Here is a 19,284-nt window from a genome sequence, read left to right as displayed (position 1 = left end):
GTGCCAGTAAAAATTGGCCCGGGTGCCGCCGGTTGCCGACCCCTGCTTTATACATAAGGTGATTACAGGACAAAATCATGGGTTTATGATGTTTGCTGAATCCAATAGGTCTTGCTCATCTGCCATCAGCAGTGTCATTGAAGGGGGGCCATAACAAAATTTGTAAATGTTTTCAATCAAACAAAACTGGATTTTACTCACCTATATTATGGATGGTAGATTGTAGGGCGTTTCTCAATGAAATAATCCATTGTTCAATCCTCTCTAGTGACTTTTGCTGTACTGTACAATGGTTAGCAAAACATCCTAAGCACATGCTTAACTTTAAGCACTGGATCAGGGGCTTAGAAATTTGCTGGGACCAAGAGCTCAGTGGGCTTCACAGAGGCTCAACAGTCATTTTTGTTGCTTTGTAAATGGACAGGGCAGATCTGTCTGGAGGATTTAATTTTACTAATGAATAAAGAAGGCCTAAAATGTTTGTTTAAAAAACAAGGGCTTTTGTGTGCTTTTTTTTCTAAATCGGAAATTCAGCTATTGCCTATCCTGGAAGGTGCCATGAAGAAATAGAGAAATAGCAGGAATAGGATATCACAAGTCTAACAAAATGAAAACTGATTGATGTGCGAATTTGAATTAAGGGCTGAGAAAGCTCCCAATACACTTACATCATCCAAAAAGTCTTCCACCAAAAATGGGAAGACTTGACATTCCTGATATATGTACGTGGCAAAAGCAAACGGGTGGGTGGGAGGGAGACTGGACTAACCATCGCCCTTCTCCTTTATAGATCACAACCAGAAAAGGGGCCACTTCCTTTGCAAACCCCTTTTAAGGTCAGACTTTACATTTACCTGCTGTGCTGCCATATGTAGCTCCCACAGCTCAGCAACCATAGAGCTTCATTCTGGTTGAGCTCGACCCTACACACGAGAGGAGCCTCTGCTTGATGCCTCTCAAAGCTGAACTGAAGGGCCAGCTTTTTACAAAATAATGTGTTAATCTTACGGGCTGATTTCAATATGTAAATGTCAGTCCTCTGGAAGCTGAACGAAGATCGATTTAACTGGATAGAACTCGAGGTGTGACTGTGCAGACCCACAAGCTGATTAACAACATTATCGACCAAAATGAGTCAAACCCACAACAGTGATTCCTAAGGAAGAGTTTACATGTTTACGCTTCCCCTCTTTTTGTATTGAGAGCAGCACAAGAAAAGCATGATGCCCATTTAAGTAGCAATAAAGCCAAACAGCCAAGGACACGTTATTCCTCCCCCCTGCTCAGTTCCTTTAGGGAAGCGTTTGTCCCTGTTCTACTCGTAGACATACGACAGCAGTTCATGGGGAAAGCTATGTACATGCTAAAATGCCTTTTGAAACTGGTAACTCATTCGGCACATGAGGTGCCAGTTAATATAAGACTATTGGGTTTATAGTTCTTGAAATATTTGTGGCTTGAATATGTTAAAAACATTTAAAGCAGCAGGAAATGACTGTGTACAAGGAGTTCTTTTTCCACAGGGTCTATTTATTCATCTGGTGAACGCATCTTGTAATTTAACATTCTTTTTCACATTAAATGAAAAAATATTCCAAGAACCCGACATTAACAGAATTTTCAGGTTTACAGTGAAGCACTCAAAAGTTAGGAAGTGACAAAGTTAAGGGTGAATGTACAACCTTAACATTGCCTCCTTTTGTGTGCAAATTACAAGCCGGTCTTGAATTGCATCATCACATACCAATTTGCAAATAACACAATATACCAGAGGGTCTTTCTAATAACTTTAGATACAATGTAGCACATGCCTCTTCACTAGGGGAGCTTTTTGGTGGAGAAAGCAGCAGGTACGTGAGAAAGAAAATCTCGATTTCTAGGCAGCTCCCACCATTTAAAAAAAAAAAAAAAAAAAAAAAAGACCAGGACTGTCCGAAAATAGGGCTTTATAAAGGAAACCATCTGAACCACAGCAGTCACTGCTGTTCCCATTCTACTACCCAGTTAGAGGATTTTCAAGTAAATACCCCATAGAACTGTTCTCTATTTGGATTTATTAGTTATTATCAAGAAAAGACAAATAGTGCTTCTGAAATATTGCAATAACCAGTGTTCTGAGTTGCTGTTACCAACAGAAACAGAATGGAATTCTTGTACCATGCAGGGTACGGATGCCCTGCTGATGGAGCTCTCTGTAGTCTCCGACAGTTGACATCAGCTGAGGATCTGCTGCCTGGTGTCCTCACTTGTACATAGTGCCTCAGTGGAGCTATGAAAATTTACATCAGCTCTGGATGAGGCTCCTGGTCTCTTTCTGCGTAGAAGAGCTCAGAGAAGGAATTCTGGTGTAATGAAATAAAGCTGCCCCCCGCCCCCTTTTTTATTTTTTACAAGAATCTAACTGCCAGCTAAGGGAAATATAAATACTTTTATTTTACTGCTCAGCACACACATAGAAAAAAGGATCTAAACATTTTCCTTCCTGTTGGACACACCCAGGTTACTCAAGGTAAAATAAAGTTAGTGGTAGGATTGGAGCTTGGATATAGATTAATTCCTACGGAATCCATACTTCTAAAAACCCCAGTCTACCGTAGAGGAGATTTTTAAAAAGACAGGGGTGGGTGAAAAACCTGCTCCCCACTGAAGTCAATAACAGAACTCCCATTGACTTCAGTGGAGTCAAGATTTCATACTAACTCACATTAGCAATACATATTGCAACTGTTCAGATAAGCTAGGGGCTAAAATTTCAAGTTCTTTGGGCCAAAATTACTCATCCTCTGCACCCTGATATTCCCACTGACTTTCATATAGGTACAAGTGTTGCTCAACTTGCTCAAGTGAGTAGTCTCATTGGCTTCAACAGGACTACTCAAATGAGTAAAATGAGCAACAAGGTTAGGCTTGCAAGCAGGTAGGAGTTCATTGATCTTTCCCTATATAGAAAATATAAATTAAGTCTGTACTTAAAAATATAAAGACCAGAGGTGGCATGTTAGCCAGGGAAGATTTTTAGCAGCACTACAAACAGAAGATTAAGTAGATGGTTGCCCGCAGCCCTATAATAATAATTACCCTCTCTACACAAAGGGCAGAAAGTTCTCAGGTCCTAAAGTGCCCAGCAGATCCTGAGGGGTAATCCACACTTATGACGCCCACTGAAATCAGTGGGAGTTATGGGTGCTTAGTATGGTTCCTAAAGTGCTTAGCAAGTCTCAGGTTTGGGCCTAAATTCATTACATACACAGGTTTAGTTCATGAACTAGGCAATATTCATGAACTAGAACTACTACTGCAGGGGGATTTTATGCATGTAATTCCCATTGACATTAATGGGAATATCTCATGTTCACTTAGGGCTTGGCTACACTTACATTTTATAGTGCTCTAACTTGCTGGCTCGGGGGGAGGGGGCCGTGGTGGTGAAAAAATCACCCCCCTGAGCGTAGGAAGTCAGAGCGCTTCAAAGCGCTAGTGGAAACCGGCTCTGAGCCGAGCTCCCAGCGCTTGGCGCTAATCCCCTCGTGGAGGTGGCTTACCAGGAGCGCTGGGAGAGCTCTCTCTCCCAGCGTCGCGCAGGACCACCCTCGCACTTCAAAGTGCTGCCGCGGGAGTGCTTTGAAGTGTCTTGTGTAGCCAGGCCCTTACTATACAGCAAGTGGGACAACTGTTGCTGGCAGCTGACTTGCATTAACATATACAGCATACTTCCTAGTAGTAGACTGGGCTTACTGGACTCGCTGACAGGGACACGGCCTTTCATACAGTTTCACCTACCTCAAGCAGCCTGAACTCTGTGAGAACGCTAATATTCCCAAACATGAATCTCTAGCTCACTGAAGGCAATCCATTTTTTTTCATAACTATGATACAAGCAAGTGGTGCAGGTGGGAATGGGTAAAAATATGGAAATCTGATCTCATTTTATATTAGGGAAGGCCCCCCCCCATCCTCTCACCAGTTCATTAACAGGATGAGAGTCATATGCCACTTCTTAGAGCAGTCGCGGTGGAATTACAGGAGTCAGAGAGTCATTAGTAGCTGCTTTAAATGATTTCCCTTTGTATCTGAATTGCTGCCGCAGTGCTTCATCGACTGAAGTACAGCAAGAAAACGTGGATGATGGAACACACCGATTCCTTTTTCCGGCCCATACAAAGGGCTTGCTCCCACTGACGTGAGTGGGAATTGGGCCAAATCCTCAGCTGGTGTAAATCAGCATAGCTCTATGGAAGTCAATGAATGATAACCTGTGTTTATTTACTGCAGCTGAGGATCTGGACCTGGGTATATGAGGGCAGAATTGCGTTCAAAGTACCTAGATAACACCTTACTGATGGAACAACCACCTTTACCCCCAGCCAACCTGTTGAGCAGGTTGGCTTTATTTATAGCCTCCTGTAGGAAGACAGGTTCAACTCCATCCGCTCCTGCAACTCATTGCATTCTATTGTTTTAAAGCCTTTACACTCCACTTCCTCTACTGATGGTGTCACGGCAAACATGCAAAGTTGCTGGGAAATGTAGCATATCCCTGGAAGCCAGTCTCCGGCCTGACAAGTCTCATTTAAGTCACTCATATCTCTTTACGATCACACAATGACTCCTCAAGCTGAAGACCTTTTCCATGGACATACCTGTTTCACTGCGTGTGTTTAGGTGAATGGACAATAATCTGGATTGTCACATCAACATGATAAAAATCAGTTTAAGAGCTCAGTAAAATGCTGATAAAGAAAAATCATTGAAATCTAACTCCTCCTTGGCACTGAAGCCTTGAAGTGTACCCTAGAAGGAAAAAGAGCACGGGGGGCAAAGGGGGGAGAGAACCCCAGTCCTGTTCCACATCAGCAGCTTGTCCTGTATTTACTGTAAAAGGGAGATACCAGAATTAACAATTCAAGTAGTCTTTAAATTTCTGAATCATTGCAAACAAATTCAGACAGCAAGTCAACTGAAGAACCTTGAGGGTCTTTACAAATAAACCCTCTATATTTATATAGCATGAAGATATTATTTCTGGAGTAAACTAGTCAAATAAATGGTGGAGCTATAGTATAAAGAATACTTCAGTGCAAAACCATTTAAAAATACTTGGAAATAATGGACCAGATTATCAGCTATGAACAGCCAAAGCGCACATGATACACGACAGGGTGTGTGTTTGTGTTTCATTGTGTCATGTTAGAGCAGACTCAGGGCTGCACTAACTTGCTGCAATGGCCATACAGGGCTGAAAACACAGCCAAAGATCAGTTTAGCATAGGGGTATGTCAGCCACACCCACTTTCCCTACTATACCAGCGGAAGGGAGGATGGCTCTATACCACCAGAAGATCACTCTGATACTCTCTGGCCAAGCAAGACAGCGTCAGGGCCAGATTACAGTGGTGATGAGGCACAAAGTGGTCCTAATATACTGAAGGATCTGGCCCAGTATTACTGATGACAATTTCTTTTGAAGCCATGGCTGATCAAAAACTACAGTGAAAATAAAGGTAATGTGCATATATACACATACGGCTTCCAACAATTAAACATGTTTATCATCTATGCAGTCACTATGTTTTATAGATGAGTAGGAAAAAGCTCTGTCAAGAACAATAGTAAAAGTAAAGCACAGGCTACAAATATAATACATTGCCTGAAATCAACAATACACTTCCTATAAAAGCTGCTGGAGTATGTAATTACTAAGAATGATGCTCAGACAGTTTACACTAGCTGGCCTGACGAAGTGCCTTGCAATAAATATTTAATTTGAAAGAAAATAATATTTTTAATACTAGTCAAAATTTGAACCGATCAGGTCTTTGGCTTTTCCACTTCTGTGGTTCACGCCACCACAGCAGCCCATTGAAAAGTGTCTTTTAAATTAGATCAGTCCAGTCAAAAGCTACTGTAAGTATTGACTGTGTGTGCAGTATGGCACTGCAGGGTGAAGACAAGAATTAACAGGTCTTTTAAAAGATTTTTGTAAAAAGTGTATTTAAGAGAGACATCTATTATTTCGCCATCATTCCTCACCTACTAATGTGTCTGTGTGCACATATATATCTGGCCAAATTTGGCTCTGATGTAAGTTGGGCAACTTCACTTACTTTAACAGAGTTGCACATGCTTATCCTAGGTTTGAATTTACCTCCTGGTTGTTTTTAAATGAAGTCTTTGTCAAGAAAAGTTGAAAGGTGCACAAAATTTCTTTTCAACACCAGTGCTTCTTACAGCTCCACTCTAGCAGCATCTACACTACAGTCAGTTTAGGCATCTAGGGCCCGAGCCATCTCCTGCTGAAATCAACAGGAGCCTTTCCACTGACTTCAACAGGAGTCAGAGCAGACATCTAGGAAGCCAGAAGAAATTGTCCTCTCTATGCCCTGTCACTGGTTCTAAGGTTGGGTTTTTCCTCAGTTAAACACATAGATCAGAGTCCCATTCTGGAATTATTTCACCAATCATCAAGTTACAGTTGTATTTTTCTGTCTAACCCAGAGTTTCTTCTGTGTATATTTCTTGGCATCCACCCAGCGGAGGGCTGTGCTGAGCTGAAAGGAAGAGCTTTATAGTTCTCTCGGTATGACAGTGAAGGGGACAACAGGGCTACTGGATTCGAGGTCCAGAGCTGTTAGGAAGCATTCCACAGCAGCTTCGTTTTTTCCTTGAGCTTGCAATACTTCTCCTAGGCTGTTCCAGGCTTGGTGATTGGTGCTCTGTATCTGGACTGCATCTCTCAGAACCTTCTGAGCCAGGCTTCTCCGCCCGAGCCTGCTCAGTATGGGGCCCTGCAAATAAACAGCAAGCTTGTATTAGTGCATAGCCGTACTAACATAGCGTGCTCCACAATGGGACAATACATGGTGTGCCCAAGGCGCTCACACTCTAAACAGACAGGAGCATAAATCAGCTGTGATATTCCTCAGCCTGTGAGAGGAGAGAGGATCTTCAGCACAAAATGATTCTTGAAGAAGAGGAGTTGCTCATTACTAAGTTATACACTGATTTGATTGTGGACGGATTTAACAAAGGTTGTAAAGCCTTTGATCCTGCAGGAAAATATCTGGGAGACCAATTACCCAGAGAGCACAGGCCTAAATTAACACTTGTATGTTTAGTAATGCAGACATGCAGCTGCCTCCCAAGCACACCTTCATGACCTGGGGAGGTTTTGCAGCACCTTGCCTTAGTTTCCCTTCTTCAGGGCTCCTCAGAAATTCCACACACATGCTTCTTTCTCTCTGTTCAAACACCCCTCCTTAGTATGGTTACCAACTTTCTAGTCACATAAAACTGAACACCCTAGCCCCGCCCCTTCCCTGAGGCCCCACCCCTACCCCCTGCCCCCGCTCACTGCATTTCCCCTCCCTTGGTGGTTTGCTCTCCCCCACCCTCAGTCACTTTCACTGGGCTGGGGCAGGGGGTTGGAGTGCGGGAGGGGGTAAGGGCTCTAACTGGGGGGTGCGGGCTCCGGGGTGGGGCCAGAAATGAGGGGTTCAGAGTCTGGGATGGGGCTCCAGGATGGGGCAGGGAGTTGGGGCATGGAGGGTTGCGAGCTCTGGCTGGGGGTGCAGGCTCTGGGGTGGGTCTGGGGATGAAGGGTTGGGGTGCAGGAGGGGGCTCCAGGCTGGGGGTGGGGCCGAGGGATTTGGAGTGTGGGAGGGGGCTGTAGGTTGAGGCAGGGGGTTGGGGTACAGGAGGGGGTGAGCACTCTGGGGTGGGGCTGGGGATGAGGGGATCAGGGTGTGGGAGGGGGCTCTGAGCTGGGGGTGCAGGTTCTGGGGTAGGGCCAGGGATGAGAGGTTTGGGGTTCAGGAGGGGACTCCAGGTTTGGGGGGGCTCAGGGCTGTGGGTTGGGGCTCAGGGTTGGGGTGTGGGTTTACCTCAGGTGGCTCCCAGTCAGTGTGGGGGGGGGAGGGGGAGGCAAGCTGCCTGCTTGTCCTGGCACCGCGCTGTGTGCACCCCAGAAGCAGCCAGCAGGTCTGGGTCCTAGGCGGGGGGGCCAGGAGGCTCCATGCAGACCCCCCAGGCACCGCTCCTCCCCCCTGCAGCTCCCATTGGCTGGGAACCAGCCAAGGGGAGTGCGCAGCCGGTGCTCAGGGTGGGGGCAGAGCACGGAGCCCCGTGGTCCCCCCACCTAGGAGCAAGCCAGGGCAGGTAGGGACTAGCCTGCCTTAGCGCCACAGCACCACCGACCAGACTTTTAATGGCCCAGTTGCCGGTGCTGACCGGAGCTGCCAGGGTCCCTTTTTGACTGGGTGTTCCAGTCGAAAATCAGACACTGATCACCCTACTCCTTAAGGTCTGGGTTTCTTAACATCAAAGTTCAGAGCAAAACTGAAAGTCCCAAATAAAGTTGACACAGTTCAATTGTATTCCCTGCTTTTAGTAGGCCACTCCCAGTCTTGTGTAGCTGGAGGATTCTTTCCTTCTCCCCTGGAGTCTGAACTTGGCAGCTCTTCCCAGACGTTTGGCCTGCCTGGCACTCCCAACCCTTCCTAAGTGGAGATATGCTTAGGCCCAAACTCTTCTCCTGCTCAAGGGTCTCTTGCAGGACATCCCATTCACTGCAGCTCTTCTGAAGTCTCTGCCAGAGCTTCCAGCCTCTTGTTTCCTATTCCCTCTGGCTCTTTCTAGAGACCAGTTGCCTTTTATTAGGTCACATGGTGAGGCTTGTTAACGAGGGCCAGGTGGGCTGGATCAATACCCTCTTAAAGGGCCCAATCCGAGCTGTGACAATCAAAAATTTGGAAGAGCCTCACTCTCAAGATCAGGTTTGCAGAGCATTTGAGTTCACATTTCTATGTTCTCTATCATTTGTTAAAAATGTGCTGTCTTTGTCATTAATTCAATCAGTTTGTAAGGGTATTCATATCTGAACAGGTAAGAGGCGTCAACCCAAGTGATAGAATTCAGTGTTACAATGGAGTGAATAATCACAGGAAATGTGTTGCGGTATTTCACCCACTGCGAACACCATGTGCCTCACTTTGGAAATCATCTTGCAAGAAAGTATTTCATTTCAAATACACTTATAAAGATATATAGAAAGAGTGAGGTGTCAGTATGTTCGATGATTATTTGACTTCTGTTGTTTCCTATGCTTGTTTTGTGTAGCTGCAGTCATAAATTTAACTAGAAGCTTTAGTAACCTTTGATTGGCTTAGCTGTCTCTAGCTAAGATAAAAAGATGTGCAATATTTTGAAATCCTTGTGGTCACAGCCTAAAACATTTCTTTGATGAACGACGGGGGATTCTTCTGCAAGTAGCAAATATTTTTCTTTGTCTTCTTGTGTTTACTTTATACAGGTAGCCAGCAGATGCACAATCCGTCACCATGACTAAGTCCTGTATAGCAGCGGTAACCCGTTACCAATAACTACAGAAAAATATTACCATGCAAGAGAAAGCAGCAAAGATGCCACATGCTTTTAAGCAAACAAAGGAATCCTCAACAAAGGTTTCCTTGGTCAAAAGAAGAGCACACATTATTTTGATCTGAAAATCCATTCATAACTATTTCATATAAAACCTGAACTTTTAAAGCCCAAAAGCACTTACTCTCTCTAACGCTTTCTCCCTCTGTGTTTACAAAACAGCGCCTGAAAGTAATTAAAAGTCAATGGGCCATATTCTGCTCTACATCTGTGCTTATATCTTTTCCCTTCATGGCCGTTGTATATGTCTACTCAAGGCAGTTTTTGGTCCATTGTGGGTAGCTGATTGGAAACAGAATCAAGCGTCTATGACCAGACTCTATGTAACTTGTGCATCTAAATCTCCCATCAGACCAATTTCACAGATGTGGAAATTGAGATACAGAGCAGGCAAGTGACCTGTCCAAGGTCACACAGCAAGCCTATTGCAGAGCTAGGAATAGAATATAGACATCCCAGATCAAAATCCCATGCCTTAACCAGAAAACCATCCTTTTTCCTAGGGAGCACATGTACTGCTCAGGAATCCCATGACTATTAAAATTGATCTCAAGATCCTTGTAGTCAAGGATTCAAAGAACCACCTTCAAATTGGCACTAACGGACATCCATGTTGGTAGTCTCAGCAGAAATGCTAAAGAAGTAATGGGCCTTACAGACTGAGCTATCTTCTAGAGATGGTTACTTCAGAGCTAGCATGAGGCACACTGATGGGAAACCCTGTGCTGCTGACCACCTGTTTTGGGCCTGTTGTGTGAACTGGGAAGTCAATCTTTAGGACCATCAGTCTCCATGAACATTAAAACAAACCCCATCTAACAAAAATAACAACAAACTGTGCAGCACCGTTTCCTCATGTCAGTCTCAAGTGAATGATGCCTTTTGTAGTTAAGGATCATCTGTTGGATTGACTCCAGGTATCCAAAGCTCTTTGTCATATCCTTGCACACCATTTTCTGTTCTGCCTGCACGACAACTGGTATACTTGAGTCTGAGGCATTCCTTCTAGTTTACTTCTCCCTGCAAATGTTTTGGGACATTACATCCGAAGGAGGCTGTCTACCAATGCTGGGCATTGCAGTATACTCTACTAGCACAGGGTGAATCCCAGAACACGTGTAGGCTTTAGTCAGAAATGTAATGTTACAAATAAAGATTTGGCTGATTGTAAGTAAAATAATCATTTAAAAAGTTACCCATTTAGTTCATCAGAACAATCTACAGGTTTACAGAGGGCTGATCCAATGCGCTTTGAAGTCAGTGGAAAGACTCCCATTGACTTCAACAGGTCTTGTTGGATCAGTGAGAAACTGTGAAATGGTTTTGGGGAATGTTGCTACCATCAACATTTCTGAGCCTCGATTGGAGGCTGACTTGCTGAAATATGACAGCATGGAGAACTCATTATAAGTGATTGTTAATGCTACTTGTTATAGTCTTCTGCAATCCTAACTTTAAAAAAATAAAAGTACTTTAATGTTTACTATTTAAAGAACAAATTGAATACTAGTTCTGTGTAGTGAGGCTGAATGGAAGAGCTACTTTGAGTCTCCATGCAAGCCTCAAACAGTTTTTGTGAACTACAGACCACAGAATCCCAGAATCCTGTGAAGTAACACACACCACTGAACACTTGGTTTCTCTGAGGTATTTGTTCTTGGGAGCTGCTCCTCACTAGTGAATTCCATATTTCCCCCTGGAGTCTGGCTAGCTGTAAACAATGCGTGCATGTTGTTGCTATGTAGAGTCCATCTGGAATCTGCCTACAATGCAAAAAAAATAACATATTCATAGAGCCACCCACTGATGGGCAATTTACATTTTTAGCTGAAAGGTTTTTTAGATTTTCTAATGAAAGTTCCGTTCCTTAGTTTCCATAGAAACACATCTGCTTGATGTGTGTGCATAATTTCATAAAATCAGAGATCTAAGGAAGATTAGCAATTAGTATAAATAAGAGAAGACAACTGATTAAGGGTTTCATCTTCCTACTACAAGCAAAAGGAGGGGCTGTATTATTGTTGTCCTTTATCCCCCGTGCTTTTCCCCCTCCCCCCCATATCAATGCAGAAATCAATGCCTGGCACAGCCTTTCTTTTCCAGTTCAACAGCAGGATTCTTTTGGCTATCAAGAGGGCTCTTAGGAGCTACCTCCTTCCCCATTTATTTAGGTTATACAGATGGTTAGTATATCCTAGCACTAGAGACACTGAAATATTGTCCATTGATTTCAACGGGCTTTTAAGGCCCTAATCCCACTCCCATATACATTAAGAGCAAAACTCCCATAAGCTTCAACAGTGCAGGGTCAGGCCCCACAGGCTGGTTTTTAAATTAATATATATATTGTAATGTTAAGTAAAAAAAAACCCCCAAAAAACCCACTGACCTGGGAACAGTGCAACTATGTTAAATAAAGAGGCTGCTTTCCTATGCTAATTGTTTTGCTCTAACTATTAAAGCTTAAGGTATTGATCTACCTAATGTGGTCTGAAGATAGCTAAGACAAATTCATTTAATTTTTCCTCCTCTATTTTTTTTTGGTTGAAGCTAAATGTTAATGCTTGTGAATCTAGACAGATAGCATTGAAATGATGTCCTTTCTCTCTATCCACACTGCAAGATTTATAGGAACACTGTCGTCTTTTTTTATTTTAAACTTCCTTGTAGAGAGAAGTGGTAGTCAAGTGATGCTGGTGTAACTTATCAGCGCACGCAGATACAGTCAGTGCAGATGCTGAGTTTGGCATTATGATTTAAGGGGACGTACGCCTGTAACCAGATTCATAGAAGGTGATCTGTAAAGCAAAAGAAACACTGGGCTTGTGGGTGGAATTTTCAAAATTGCCCAGGGTCCAGATTCTCAAAGGTATTTAGAATGTTAGGTGCCTAATTACCTTTGAGGAGCTGGGCCTAAGTGACCTAGGGCTCGTCTACATGGAAAATGGAATCCAAATAACTGTATCAGTTGTCATCCATGTCTTTAGTTATTTCAGTGCTGTCCATGTATTTTGAAATAGGAGTGCCCTATTTCAATACAACTTAAGTAGGTAAAAAGCAGTTATTTCAGTTTCCATCTCCATGTAGCCATTAGGACTGGAGCACAAGTCCCGTTGAGAATCAGCAGGATTTGTGCTTCTTAAGTCATTTATGCTGTTTTGAAATTCCCTTTTGTGCCTTTTTTTACTTCTTTATGATGCATGGAGAAGGCTCCTAAAAGGGATTTTGTTTGAAGTTTTTTGTATTAGAAATTCAGATTCTCTCTTCCTTTCTCCTTCTGGGAGATGTTATGGATAACTGAAAAGCCAGTAACATATAACATTAGAGATAACAACCAACTGACTGAGAGGGGAAGTTATTTCTAGTTAGAAAGTTAAAACACTCTTTTTGCTAACATCTGCTTAATTCAAATGTCTTATAAACAACTGGGAGAAAAGCTCTCTTTGTTATACCCTCAACATCCTCCTCCCCTTCCAGAAAGGGCTCAGAAAGCTCCCAATCAATTTCTTGGGGATCTCAAAGCAAAAATAAGGAATAGAAGACCAAGCGAAAAACCCTTTGTTTTGGAAAAAAACCTTTCAGGTCATCTTTATACATCATAAAGAAGCATGGGGACACATCTACTTTTATCCTTTGCAGGGCACCTTTAATAATAATAATGTGTCCAGATGTCTTTACACAAGAATCAATGTCCTTATTTCCTCTCCCAAAAGAGGAGAGCAGGGATTTCACCCATTACAGTAAGAAGAACGGGGTGGAATTCCATTCCCAAGTCAAAACATCAATTTTCTTTGGAAGTCAGACACGCTGAGTGTGCCCTTGCTCTCAGTGAGGTCAATGAGAGTGCTCAGCATCGAGCAGGATCTGGCGCTATTTCAGAAAAGTGCCCATTGAAAGCGGGTTGGGCTTATTCAGCAGCATCCTGCACAATGCCTCTGAAACACATTTGAAACCCTGTGGTAATATTCTCATGTAACACAAAGTCTGCATTGCTACTGGGCAACATACCTTTGTGTAAATATTTAACCATCAAAACAAGCTGTAAGCAGAATCTGATGCATAGATCAGGATATGACAATGAGCCTTTTTGTAAAATGGCAAAGGTTAAACCCTGGAATCACAGGACAAAAGATTTGCAATTAGATGATTTCTGCTGCTGTTTCTCTTTGATAATTGTCCTCCATCCAGGAATAGATCTTGATCCATCTCTTTCAAAGGAGTTGGGATTTTTGAGCTGTGGGGAGTAGTTATGGTATCACCTCACCCCACAATGGTCTGCCACCGGTCAGTTATTTAATCTTGCATTCTGTTTATTCAGTGAGGGTTGTGTGACATGGTAGATCTAGATCCTTTGAAGGCTTTTACAAAAAATTCATGAACCATAAAACATAAAGAGCCCTGCTGGAATAATCTGTGGGTATCTGCCAGATGCGACGAAGAGCTAGATTCACTAAGGAACTTAGGTATTGCAGTGCTGAGCATCACCAGGCCAAACATTTAGGTGCAGAGAAAATCACTAGGGTTCACAAAGCTTGAATTAGGCTCTGAGGTTCCTTCCACAATGAATGGGGAGAAATAAGTGCCCTAGAATGGGATTCATAAAGGCCAGCACACTAGGAGGCTCCCTACCTAAGCTAGCCAATGAGAGATGCCAAGGCAAGGGCATTCTGTCCTAAGCCCCACATCTCTTTCAGGGAGTTTGGCACCTAAGCCCACACTTCCAGGAGGCACCTCCCTCTCCTCGGGTGGGGCAGGAGGAGGAGGACTTTCCTCCTAACTTTTAGCCCAGTAGTAAGGGTACTCACTTGGGATGTGGGAGACCCCCAGGTTCACCTGAGGAGGAGAAGGGATCTGAACAGGAATCTGCTACCTCTCAGGGTGCCCCAACCACTGGGCTATAGGACATTCTGATGTGGGGCTCCCTCAGTCTCTTCTGCTGAAGCTCTTCCAGGGTGGATAAATAAAATGAAAGCCAGGGAGCAAGATGCAAGCATGAGTGACTCTGTAGCCTGGTGGGTATAGCACTCATCTGGGAGGTAGGAGAATCAGTCCCCTTCTCCAGTGACTTTTAAAATTATTTATCCACAATGGGACAGCTTCAGCAGGAGAAACTGAAGGAGCAATCCCCGCCATCAGAATATCTTATAGCCCAGTGGCAGAGCACTCACCTGAAAGGTGTCAGATCCCTGTTCAAAGCCCTTCTCCTGCTCATGCAGAGGGTGGACTTGAATCAGGGATCTCTCACATCACAGGGGAGAGCCCTACCCACTGGGTTACAAGGCGTGATGGAGGTCGTTCTCCTCCTCCTCCAGCTGTTTTGTGTGAGTTCGCATATAGGGCCCAGTGCGGTAGGCGAGATTGGAGCGCACTTACCAGATGAGGCCCCGCAGGCGAGTTAGGAGGAGGAATGCCTATCTCCCTGAACTGGTGGGTTTAAGCATCCACGGTGCTTCAGTGTGCATGCTCAGAAGCAGAAACATAGGCACCTAAGAAATTTTAACTGCAAAAATGTAGGCACTGAGAGATTTTCGGAGCCTGCAGAGTTTGGTGACAGCTGAGCAGGAGTTTTGTGAATCCCACGAGGCCTGATTCTGGGATTTAAGCACATAAAATGGCTTTAGGTACCTAAGTCCTTTTGTGAATCTAGCACCACATGACTTCATTTGCCACCTTGGTACTGTGGAACAGTGGGAGCCAAATTCTGTATGAAGGTTTCATCTTTTAATGTTGCTACTTGTGCAGTAACTACTACCCACACTCTCTACCTCCCCTCCCCTTCTGAAGCAGCATTTCCTGTCAATCAATGAATCTAAACTGCTGCATTTGTGGAGGCTGGGTTCAAAACTGCAGAATGTGGAAAGAGAAAAAAGGAAAGAAAAGAAGGGAGTGATAATCAAGCTTCAGCAATGCCTGGCATCTACTAACATCCTGGATACTATGCAACTGGGCTTCAGACCATGCTACTTCATTGTGACACCCTCTGAGCAGAACTAAAAAATCAGCTCAACATGGCAATGAACAGACACCACATCACTGCTCAGACCACTCAATCTCTCTGCAGCTTTCAACTAGTCAATCACAAGGTACTGATGACCCACATACATTTAGCTCCACAGTGATCTATCCTGCCCTCTTTCTCCTTCAGTATCTACTTGAAACAGTGTGCAGAGGTGGTGAGATGCCATGCTCTCCTGCTAACAATACACCCATGGCACCTGGCCATATATATCTCTTTCCAACTTTCAGTAGATGCCACCACTGCCAACCAAAGGATGTCACACTGACTAGAGGACATCAGCACCTAGATGAAGAACAAATGGCTCAAATTTAATCCAGGCAAGTCTGAAGTGATGCTGTTTGTGAGTGGCAATACTCTTTGGACACTGTCCACCCCTTCTATCAAAGCCATGAAGTTTGAGAGTTCTGTCTGACTTACTATTAAACCCAGACAAGCAAGTAGCTCAGGTGTTAGAAAATGCCTTCTCCCACCTCCAGCTGGCTAGGAGACTCATCATCTTCCTCCCTTCAAAGACCTGGCCACAGTGACCCATGCCCTTGTCACCTCCAAACTGGATTACTGCAACTCACTGTGGAGTTGGAGCACAACTGGAGTGCTCAAGGTGGAAGCAACACAAAGGCTTCAGAATGTGCTGGATGCAGCAAGCCCATCTCTTCATGAGGATCGGCTATATCAAGCACATCACCTTTGTGCTCCTATCTCTCTCCTGGCTCCCAGTCTGTCTCCATTGCTCATTCAGGATTATCTGGTCTTCAAAGCCATCAACCCATGAGGGCCAACTACATTACAGGCTGCATCTCCATCCACAACCCCTTCAAGACAACTGTGCTCTCTTCGGACAACGTAGCTTAAAAAGGACAGGAGGAGGCACATGAGACTCAAGATAAAAGCATTGTGAGCTGATAGGGTTCATCTGCGGAATGAGTATCCTGGGGAGATTAGTTTGGTACAGAGGCAGATCCTCCTTTAGAGCTTGCTACAAGTCTTTTCTCTTTTGAAAAGCTTTCTCACCACAATCAGAATCAGTGTGGAGAGGGGGAAAAAGAAGATTTTTAAAAAGAGTGTGTGATGTTGCACCCCATAATGCTTTATGGAAATATTCTTATGAAATTAAATATGACATAACTGGAATCTATTTTATGCTAGATATGCCATGTAACATATCTCTGCAAAGGTTATAATCTACTGGATATATTCATCCTATTTGTATGCATGTATCATTTTTGTATTCGAAGTTAAGAATATTGGCTGTGTACTTGTTTGATTTTAAGTAGCCTTAGTAAGGCATTTGGCCAGCTTCTTTAGAAAGGAATTTGCAAGTTAAGTGCCCACTCAAGAAACACTTAAGCTAACGATGAATGTTGAGACGCCAGTCCACATCTGAGCTTTCCGAGGAATGTGACGTGGCGTGTAAGGACTGAGTCATGCATGGACATGTGACTTGCCCATGTGACTCCAAAACTCCATCTTGGAGCTGGGTTCTACACAGGAGAAAGGAGGGGGTCTCCACCCACAAGAGAACTCTCCATTTTGTCTCCAGTTGGCTCTAGAGATAGCCTCTCCATCCCCAAAGGATACCTGAAAGAAACTGGAACAAAGGACAGTAACCACAGGGGTGTGAGTGACTGCTGGACCCAGACTAGAAGGAGCCTAGTCTGTAAAAGAAGCTTACTGGAACATCTCTGAGGGTGAGATTTAATCTATAATCACTTTCTTACTGTATTAGGCATAGACTTGTGTGTTTTATTTTATTTTGTTTGGTAATTTATTTTGTTCTGTCTGTTATTACTTGGAACCACTTAAATCCTACTTTTTATATTTAATAAAATCACTTTTTATTTGTTAACCCAGAATATGTATTAATATTGGGGGGTGGGGGGGGTGGGAAGAAACAGCTGTGCATATCTCTCTATCAGTGTTATAGAGAGCGAACAATTTATGAGTTTACCTGTACAAGCTTTATACAGGGTAAAACGGATTTATTTAGGGATTGGACCCAATTGGGAGCTGGGCATCTGAGTGTTGGAGACAGGAACACTTCTTAAGCTGTTTTCAGTTAAGCCTGCAGCTTTTGGGGGACGTTGTTCAGACCTGGGTCCATGTTTGTAGCAGGCTAGTGTGTCTGGCTCAAACTGGGCAAGGTTCTGAAGTCCCAAGCTGCCAGGGAAGACAGGCTCAGAGGTAGTCTCGGCACATCTGTTGGCAGTCCCAAGGGGGTTTCTGTGATCCAATCTGTCACAGAGTGCTCCCAAGCAGAGGTTCCTGAGAGAAAAGCCAAAGATACATGAAGCCCACTAGGGACTTCTCCGTGCAGATGTAAGTTACCTGGGAAGCATTTAGATACCATGGCAATAGGTTCTATAGAAAGCACTGCAAGATTCAGAAGAGAAGTGAAAGGAGAGAGAGAAGTAGAGAAAGGTACAGAAAGAAAGAGAAACTGCCTCTTTCCTCATGTATTTTCCCAGCTATCTACATCCTCCCCAATATACTTCCTGCAGCAGCTCATAATTGAAAGGGATCCAGTTCCCCATAACTTCCTCTGAGAATCAAAAGAAAACCCCTGTCCGCTACTTACAGCATGAAAGCCAAGTGGAAGGGGATGCACTGTGCCTCCCCCTCCCCCCCCCGCCCGGCAGTATCTATTTCGGTTCATCAAATGTTAACAGGCATGCTGCTAGTGTGTTTGAAGCTTAAATATGATAAAACATTTATTGACATAAAAGTAGGCCCTAAGGCAGCATTGCACAAACCAAGAGGCTCTGTTCTCTTCTCAGGGATGCTCAAAAAGCAGAGGAAAAATGAAAAGAGGAATGTTTTTTCTGCCTTGCTGGACTGTCATCATTTAGGCTTCAGCAAAAGCAGAACTGTCTGCTGCATGCTCAATATTTTACAGATAGTTCTGCTTTCACTGAGACATACACGGAAATGAAGCTGCAAGCAAGTGACCCTAACAGGATGTCTCATCCATATATTTCAAGGAGACTCACCAAATGCACCGTTTGTTCCACTTTTTTCCCCCTGGGAAAGGCAACATTTCTCCAAGGCCAGATCTTAGTAGTTGTCAAATTAATGTTGCAGAAGTCTACCCAGATGCCCTAATCAGGGATCAAGCCCTCATTATGCTGTGTACAAACATACAGTAAAAGAAGGTTCTTGCTCCAAAAAACTCAACATCTAGGGCCCCAATCTCGCAATTCACTCTGCACAGGCACTCTGGTGTACAGTCCCATTGATCTCACCCTAAACATGTACGACAGGCAAAGCATGGGAGAAAAGGGATATACATACAAGCAGAGTGCTGCTTGGCAAACACGATGTTGATTTTATTTATAATGTTTATTCCTAGGTCAATTGTTGCTCTAGACTAAAAGGGGGTTTACATCCGCTTCCTGTTCCCATAATCCTGTCTGGTTACTGTGTCCCAAAATCCTTTGCACTGAGTGCTGTGGGATTTCAGGGAAAGTGTATAAGACTGCAAACACAGGCAGAAGCAAAGGATTTTGGGAAATATCCTTCTCTGTTCATATCTGCTCTTTCTTCCTCTTTCTATATCTCTTGGTCATTGTATGTCTATATTTGGTCATTGTAGCCTGACTCTCGACTTTGCAGTCCTATGCACTTCATTTCTTTTCCACATATCTGCTCTCTCCCTCTTCTTGCTTTGTTTATAGTCAGCAGCAGGAACATAGAGAAGGTTGTTACAGTTAGAAGTGGTACCTAAAAGATCTGCAGAAGGAAACTGACTAGGATGCTAGTCAGTTTCCCACTGCATCCTCTTCAATGTCCTATGGAAACACAGGGATTGCTAGAATGTGAAGCAATGCATCATG

The 19,284-nt window shown here is 43.8% G+C and overlaps 1 protein-coding gene across 6 annotated transcripts in view; it reads right to left on the bottom strand.

Moving 5' to 3' along the window:
* Positions 1-1,509: 1,509 nt before the first annotated feature.
* The window catches only part of TTC7A (tetratricopeptide repeat domain 7A), a 267,263-nt gene continuing 249,488 nt past the window's right edge, over positions 1,510-19,284 (bottom strand). For all 6 annotated transcript variants that reach the window (XM_073339137.1, XM_073339138.1, XM_073339139.1 and 3 more), the window contains one exon: positions 1,510-6,785. In XM_073339137.1, the coding sequence (XP_073195238.1) occupies positions 6,564-6,785 (222 nt within the window). In that variant the 3' untranslated portion in view covers positions 1,510-6,563. The remainder of the gene's footprint in view (positions 6,786-19,284) is intronic.

This window comes from Lepidochelys kempii, chromosome 3, assembly GCF_965140265.1.
Source record: "Lepidochelys kempii isolate rLepKem1 chromosome 3, rLepKem1.hap2, whole genome shotgun sequence".
NCBI classification, from domain to species: domain Eukaryota; kingdom Metazoa; phylum Chordata; order Testudines; family Cheloniidae; genus Lepidochelys; species Lepidochelys kempii.
The sequence above is the reverse complement of the archived record's forward strand: the minus strand, read 5'-3'. Positions and strand labels throughout refer to the sequence as shown.